Source organism: Pimephales promelas, chromosome 24 (assembly GCF_988280905.1).
Source record: "Pimephales promelas chromosome 24, fPimPro1.hap1.1, whole genome shotgun sequence".
NCBI lineage: Eukaryota > Metazoa > Chordata > Actinopteri > Cypriniformes > Leuciscidae > Pimephales > Pimephales promelas.
In genome coordinates, this window is record NC_142792.1 from 28596733 (window position 1) to 28605092 (window position 8360).

At 40.3% G+C, this 8360-nt stretch overlaps 1 protein-coding gene and 1 long non-coding RNA gene across 2 annotated transcripts in view; both read right to left on the reverse strand.

Annotated features, from left to right (window-relative positions):
* Nucleotides 1–232: 232 nt before the first annotated feature.
* LOC148969342 (uncharacterized) lies at nucleotides 233–1507 on the reverse strand. The gene is made up of 2 exons (XR_016149930.1): nucleotides 1240–1507; nucleotides 233–644 (listed from the first exon to the last, which is right to left on the reverse strand). It is a non-coding gene; the product is annotated as an uncharacterized LOC148969342 (long non-coding RNA).
* Nucleotides 1508–2130: 623 nt separating this feature from the next.
* Nucleotides 2131–8360, reverse strand: part of LOC120480869 (NACHT, LRR and PYD domains-containing protein 3) — a 165447-nt gene continuing 159217 nt past the window's right edge. The window contains exon 10 of the mRNA XM_089126978.1: nucleotides 2131–3635. Within this exon, the coding sequence (XP_088983104.1) occupies nucleotides 3046–3635 (590 nt within the window). The 3' untranslated portion in view covers nucleotides 2131–3045. The remainder of the gene's footprint in view (nucleotides 3636–8360) is intronic.

An 8360-nucleotide genomic window follows, 5' to 3' on the forward strand; every position in this document is an offset into this window, starting at 1 on the left:
TAATCAACCTCATATCCATAACTTGTGTATCATCACCACAACAGAAGTTCATTAAATGATAATTTAATTTATAGAAAAATATTAGTTTGGTTATAAATGTATGTACAGAATCTACACATTATGATCTTTCAGGTCATATCATTTTGAAAATATATTTCCATTGAATTATATAAAAATTGTAGATTGTAAATTGTAGGAGAAAGGGGTACTTTTAAATTTTTTTAAAGTACTGTTCACGAATCCTCCAGACTTTGTTTGTAATGTCTGAAAACATCTGTGAAATATTTAAAGCAAGTTTATGTGTGAATCCCCCACTCATACAGCACAGTAGTATTTCCCTCAGGACACAGTCGTACGACCACAGTCCACCGTGAACGGCTCAAACAGTTCATCTGAACACCAGTAGTGTGTGTGTGAAACTGGATTCAGCCCTAGCACTGATCTGATCAAGTGCTTCAGTGTGTACTTCAGCTTTGCAGTGTCAGTGTGAACGGATGAAATGAAACGAGCTCTTGCCAGTAGAAGTTCCAGTCGTCGCTGTCCGTCACCTGGATCCATCCTCTCTTCTCAAAGTTATTGATCAGCACCGATTTCTCCATGTCCGTCACCCACTTCACCTTCCCAGCCATCACACACACACACTCCTGAGAAACACACACCACCTCCGTCAGCTCTAAACACTCATAGCAGCTCAATCACGGTCAGATTATTAATGGGGTTCGGCTGAACAAATATAATAAAACAGAAATAATACTTTGGTAACACTTTACAATAAGATCTCGTTAGAAAACATCACTTTTAATAAGTTTAAAACACAACTGTTCAATAATGGTCCATTAAATAATGTTAACAGAAGCAACTGTTGATTTAATAATATATTAACAAATGACATAAATAACATAAAGATGAACAGATGTACTGCTCATTGTTAGTTCATGTTAACGAATGAAAACTCACTGTAAAGTTTTACCAATATTATAAATACTTTGATTAGATATTTCTATAATTACACTTAGTTTGTCATTAAAACACACACTCATGTGTGTCACACATTATCATTCAGTGATGTGTTTGCTAATCTATCAGATGTTCATGTGTGTTTAGAGGAAGATTTCTGTGTCGAAGTGCTAAAACAGATTCTTATTGAATATATAAACTACAGGCGCTGCTCGTGCGTCTCATTATAAACTGACAGACTACAGATCATATAATCAATAAAACACGGAGGACTGAACTCACAATCACAGCTGTCAGTCCGTGCAGCGATCAGTTCATGCTGGATGTTGCTGGAGAAATGAGCTTTCCTTCAGAAGAGGAGCATCACAACAGCAGCAGCGGCTCATCCATCACAACGGCTCGTCACTTCCGCCTGGATCACGTCATTTCCGCAACGACGCGCCTTCTTCTTCTTCTAATGGAGTTTTATGGCGGTTGGCAAACCAACTTTCGGTGCATTACCGCCACCAGCTGGACTGGAGTGTGAAGCACTAATAAACATTTTAGGCTAGTGACGAATGGTCAAAAAGTGCTTTAGTTTTTGAGAGACCCCTACCGGAAGTAGAACTAAACGCAACGATGTTTTTCCTCATCCCTAACGTCTCCCATATATGAAATGGATACTTGGCTAATATTTGAATGCTAAGATTGTTAAATTAACAGATATTTTGATACACCCTAAAACAAAAAAGGACTAAAATATATCCTGTCCGTATGGGAGTTAAGATATAAAAACTAGTGCAGATCAATCACACAAACTCTGAGAGCTTTAAAACTTGACATGTTTGTAGTCAGGAAGTTGCTTTAACTACTAGAAAACACTGGATGTGAAAATCTTGATGTATGGAATAAATAGAGACAAATAAACACCTACAATAAGCAGACTACTAATACTACTACTAATAATACATAAAATATTAATAACAGTGGTTTAACAAAAGTAAACATCGTAAAAGAAAAGCTAATGGTAAATGTTGAATATAAGCACAATAAGACTTTTATTCTCAATAATGTTTTCCTCACTTTTGTATTTTCACACAGAGAACGTAACACAATATTGTTGAACACCTTACACCTGAAGATTGAAGAAATGTGAAACTGTGTGAAAGAAGCAACAGATTTATAAGATAAAACTCTTTTAATTCACTTCACATTTATTTGTACAGCGCTTTTCACAATACACATCATTTCAAAGCAGAAAACACACATTATAATCTAGAGATCTGTTATCAGAGGAAACTGTCTAAGTTACACACTTCAGAAACACACACACACACACACACACACAAATCACAGTTAGTGGAAAATGTGTTCATTTAAACATGATAATCTCATAGAAGTAATCAATACTTGTTTGTTAACAGAAAAAGGGAATAAAGATCAAGAGAAACTCAAATATGAAGAAAAACAGCAAAACTAAACATAACCCTGACAACAACAACAATAATAACATGATAAATGCTGTGATAACCACACACACACACACACACACACACACACACACACACACAGACACGACATTAATTGTTGCTTGTATCTTTCTCATCTCTGTGTTTTGAGATGATCTTTCAGAGTGTTTTATTTCTTGAATTTGCACAACAACAGAGACGAACAATCAAAAGATAAAGCAGAACTAATAATAAAAGAAGAACAGCCACTAACAGGTTTAGTCCAGTACACACACTATATATCAACAGAGCCGTCTGTAATAATACACACATCACCCAGAGCAAAGTAATGGTGTTTTAAACTGGATCCAGAAGTGAAGGGGAGGAGCCTAACACACACATCTATGAATGTCTGAAAGTGAAAGTCTTGGATTGGCTCGTATCATCAGACATGTTTGCAGTGAGTCTCATTGTGTCTCATATTTCCTCTCTCTTCTCTGTGTGTCACTGCCTGTTCTTCTGGCTTTCTCTTTATTTCACTGACAGCAGGTCAGCTGTTATTACTGGAATCAAGAGACAATAAGAGACGCAACAACATCTCACTCTGACTGCTTTATCATGCGCCACCCAAAGCATTATGGGTACAGTCTGTTCTTACTCATCAACACAGTTTCACTGATCCAGGATAAACCCCAAACCCAGGATAGAGTGTGTGTGTGAATGTGGTCTGGACTGTGTGTATGAGGCTCGTTGTGTCAGAGACGCTGTAGAAGGACAGAGTTCCTGCACTGGGATCCACATACACTCCTATTCTACTGTCACACACACACTCTCCTGTTCTCCTGTCACACACACACTCTTCTGTTCTCCTGTCACACACACACTCTCCTGTTCTCCTGCTGATGGGCTTTACAGTGAGTTCAGTCTGTATCTTATTGTGTATGAATGAGTAACTGGAGAAAGAGCAGAACAAACTCCAGGACTGATCATTACCTCCAAGCTGACACTCATTACCCTTCCTGCTGATGCTCTTATATGACACTGATATAAACACACTCCCACTCCACTCAATCTCCCAGTAACAGCGTCCACACACACTCTCTCTACACAACACCTGAGGATAAAAATCAAATCTGTCTGGATGATCAGGATACGGCTGGAGTGTGAGTGTGTGTGTAATCACTCTGTTCCTCTCAGACAGACGGAGGCGTTTATTCACAGTGTTCAGATCCAGAGTGAGCGGAAGAAGATCTGATGGAGAGAAAACACAACAGTGAGTGTGTGTGTGAGTGTGTGTGTGTGTGTGTGTGAGAGAGAGAGAGTGTGTGTGTGTCTGTGTGTGTGTGAGAGAGAGAGAGAGAGAGAGAGAGAGAGAGAGAGAGTGTGTGCGTGTGTGTGTGTGTGTGAGAGAGAGAGAGTGTGTGTGTGTCTGTGTGTGTGTGAGAGAGAGAGAGAGAGAGAGAGAGAGAGAGAGAGAGAGAGTGTGTGCGTGTGTGTGTGTGTGTGTGAGAGAGAGAGAGAGTGTGTGTGTGTGTGTGTGCGAGAGAGAGAGAGAGAGAGAGAGAGGGTGTGTGCGTGTGTGTGTGTGTGTGAGAGAGAGAGAGAGAGTGTGTGTGTGTGTGTGTGCGAGAGAGAGAGAGAGAGTAATTAATAATTAGTAATTAACTTAATAACCTTATACACAACTTTACAACCATGACTGAAGTAGAGCAGATAAAGATAATACTAGGAGAGGGACAGACCGCAGCACTGGCTGCCAGATACGTGTGTGCGTGCCACAGCCTGAGAGACAGTAGGTGAATGTGTGTGTGTGTGACCTCAGTGTGTCTCCCTAATGTCCACCACAGTGACCCTCAGTAATGTGTGTATGTGTGTATATATATGTTAAAACACTGTGGTATCAAACGTTCATAGAATTTATAATCTGTTACACTGTTATTTTTTGCAATTAATTTAATTTGTACATTTCAATTTAAGTTGTTATAATACTTTGTTTTTATTACTGTCTTCACTATAGACCAGGTTGAAATCACAAAAATGTGCCTAAATAAAAATCTTCAGGCAACTTTGAGTAAAAGTTGGCAAATAGACTATTCTAGGGGTATTTTTTATGCTGAATCCAATTTTGCTGTTTGCCAAGCTGTATCTCTTACGTGAGACTCAGTAGAGAGTAAAATCCAAGATGGCCGCCTCATACGCCAAAATGAGCAAATTCCTCAGCATTGGCTCAAAGATAAACTGTTTTTATTGTGATGTAGTTTTTATTGAGTAAAGGAAACAAACTGAATAGTCAGAACAAGTTAGTCATTTTAAGAGTTTTTATTACTTTTCAACATTTACATGTCCATGTAAACATGTTTCAGGACTGAAATTTCACCAAACTAAATTTTCTTTTGTTCTATTTATTCAAAACAAATTCCCATAAAGATTATTTGTAAATATTAAGAATTGAGACAAATTAACAAATCACCAACACATCATGGTAGTGTCTCACACCACTAACATTAGCTTTGAACAGATAAAGGACATAAACAGTAAACTTGGCCTAAAATTACCTTATGAAGTTGTACATAACATTAGCTGTATAATAGCTAAAATATGAACTGCGTGGCATATAAAAGTGAATGTTATTTAAACAATGGTACGAGAAGATTCTCCAAAATGATCACAACAACACAGAGTAGTGCTCTTATTCAGTTCAGCAATTGCTACATTCTGCATCACTTGTCTTGCACTTGCATGCAGCAGAGCAACGCAGACGAGACTTTTTACATTTACATCGTGCACTCATACATCTTGAGGCACAGCTGCAGCTGATCAATTCCAAACAGTAGTCTGGGACTGGAGGAAGTGACATCAAGATGGGCAGCAGCGTAGAATCTTCCAGTCTCCACCCCATTGTCTCTGGCGAAGGAAGGACAGGATACCGTTTATTTGCTTGGCGCCACAAAGCAGTTTGGTAATGTGCTCGACGAATGTGAAACGACAGTGCATCACTGGTTGGCGGTAGACTTTCTGGAGCTCGGGACTGTACAAACAGGAGTTCCCTTGCCTTGTTCACACTGGTTACATTGGGTGCGCGATATACCTTGCACACAAATAATTCAGCGTCTTTCACAGTTTGGTCATCCAGTTTGCCTTGACCTATGCCTCTGAGCAGATAATGATGTTCTTTGAAAACTTTCCAGCATGTTTTCTTTCCATGTCCTAGTAGGTATGATGTTGTATCACAACCAGTCAAGGCATGAAATGCAATTATGTCTTCCACTGCACTATCATCAAGCGAAAGTTGTTCCACAATTGAGTGAATTGGGATATATTTCCTTTTTGTAGCTGTACCTGCCTTCATCCAAATCTTTGAACAGGGCATCTTAGGAAAATGGGCCAGAAGCAGTACAAGGACATCTGTATCTCTTGCAGCAACCACAATGCTTGAGGATTGGTTTTCCATACAATGAAGAACAATTCTTGTGTCTGCTTCTTCATGGAGAGCTCTAAGGTTTTCTGTAATAACCGTCGGGTCAGAGGACTCCACCCTCTCCTCATCTGTAAAACCACCAGAGACAACTATGCACTTGTCGCCAGGAGCTTTCAAAATCAGTTGTTGTGACAGGAAATTTGCCAAATCTGCTTTGTTCTCAGGATGTGCCATGAAGTTTTCCCACTTGGGTGGAAGTGGAACATCCCGGTTCTCAATCAGACGACGGATGGCCGCTATTCCTTTGCCACGCCTTGTCCTTGTGCCAGATTTGATTGACGTTTGATAATACCTATCAAATACTACATCTATTCTCTTGAAAGCTGTCCCTGATTGAAGTACAGTGGACGTAAATGTATCAGCAAGGTCTCCAAATGTAATAGCCTTCTGTGGTTTTCCAATTGAACAGACCAGTGCTTGGCCATCGATGATCAGTGTTGCTGTTGGACCAAGGTCTACAACTGCAACACTTGGAGCACATGCTACTTGTGCAGTAAGGACATCACACAGAATTGCTTTGCTTCCCGAGCGTAGTTTTCCATTGCTCTCTGCCAAAGCTTGAGGAAAAGTTAACAGTTCGTGGCTAAGTATATCTGAAAGATTAACCTGGCGGCCACTTTCGTATGCAGTGATTAGTCTCTGCATAATTTTTCGGTCAGCTTTGATGGATTTTTCGGCACCTTTCAGCTTGGAATCCTTGTGTGTCACTTCATACAGTGAAGCAAATGAACGCGATTTTTGTTTTGGAAGAGGATCTCGAAAATGGACCTTTCTTGGCTCTGGACCAAGGAGCCTTTCTTCAATGAACTTGTCCAGCTGTTGCTTGCCTTTTGTCTGAACGCTCAAAAGGTCTTGCTCAATTTCCTTGGTGGCAACATCTTTAGTTGCAATGTTCTGCAGGTCATCACACATATCTTCTGAGAAGAGCTTGTATGACTTAAGGATTTGCAGAAGGCTGTCCTCAGTCTGTCTGTCTTTTGTCTGCCTCGATTGGTAAGATTCGTTGTGTGAGTATTCATCTTCAAGAACAAGACCGTAAACATTTCTCGTTTCATTGGCAATGTGAGAACGCAGGTTGTAAGAGAGTGCCCACCTACTCAATGCAGACGAGGTCTTGGTAATACCTATAATTCCACCTCTCTTTTTCCCAATGCCGTTCAGCCATTCTTGACTCTGGTCAGGGTCCACTTCATTGAATGGTTGGCCAGTGCGTTTAACAACAAAGTTCCCTTTATCAAATTCTTCCTTGACTTCTGGGGGGAGTTGATGCATCTCGCTTATATAGATTGTTCCCCAACGAGCATAGTTGGTGTGCCCATATGTCATGAAGAAAGGAATCATTCGCTGGAAGGAATGTAAGTGCAATTTCCAATTGCCTTCTCGTTGAGCACGAGTGAACATCAACAAGATCTCCACCATCTCCATGTAGCTCCACCAAAATTTGAAGTTGGGATTCATGTTTGATTTCTCAAAAGAAGACAGAATATTAAGGAACTCTTTGGTAGCCAGGAATGTGAGTAGATCTTCAATGTCTTCGCTGCTTGATTTCTCTTCCAGTGTCTGCTTCAGAGCCTGATTTTCATTTTGGATGAAGTTCATGAGTTTTGGCATTAGGATTCTCCACATTGCTTGGATCGTGATTTTATGTGCACGCATTGCCTTAGAGTAAGACTTCCCTTTGCCGAGGATGACTTGTTCTGCTGTACCTGGACCAAAAAATCCACTTTCAATCCATGCTTGCATCAAACCAGACGATTGCATGTGTTTTCCAATCACCTTGAGGAAGGTTAGAGATGTGTGCAGGCCACCCATTCTGAGGATCAGAAAATCCTGATATTCATCTTTTGCCCATTTGAGTTCCATAAGCTTACAGTAAAGTGCTTCGTCAACTGTAAGTACCACGTGTTGTTGACCAAGTGCTGTTGCAATGTGCCTGCATCTCTGTATTACTGTGTTGAGTGTGTCGAGTTCATGGGCGGGAGCTTGTACAATTGGCATATAGCCAATAGTTGTGACCTCTGATTTGGTCGTGCAGGTTGTCTGATTGAAATTGGTCCAACCTGACTTAATATCTGCATCTTGCCGTTTGATGAAAAACGCCATGTCCTTGGCAAGTGCTAAACATGCTGATGGATTATCAAGGAGTCCTTCGTTGTACCATTCCTTGTTGGTTTGTAGAATTAATCCTGGTTCTGTTTTTCCTATCACAACTGCAGCTGGAAAAAGTTGTTCCATGATTTCAGGAACTTGAAGACTAGTCTTTGTAGATGGATGGAGATCATTCAGTCCCATTTCAGCTTCTGGACCTCTCTGCCATCCAGCGACTTGAGTTGCATGAAAGCTGTTTTTACCATCAAAACTGCTGTCATTGATGTCAATATTGTCACATGTGAAGTGCACAAATCTGTTGGGCACAAAGTTTGGTGGAACCACTGCTCCTGTATCCATGTCCATTGTACGAAGTGTGCTCTCTGCCAAAGCTGTATCAACCTGTTTTA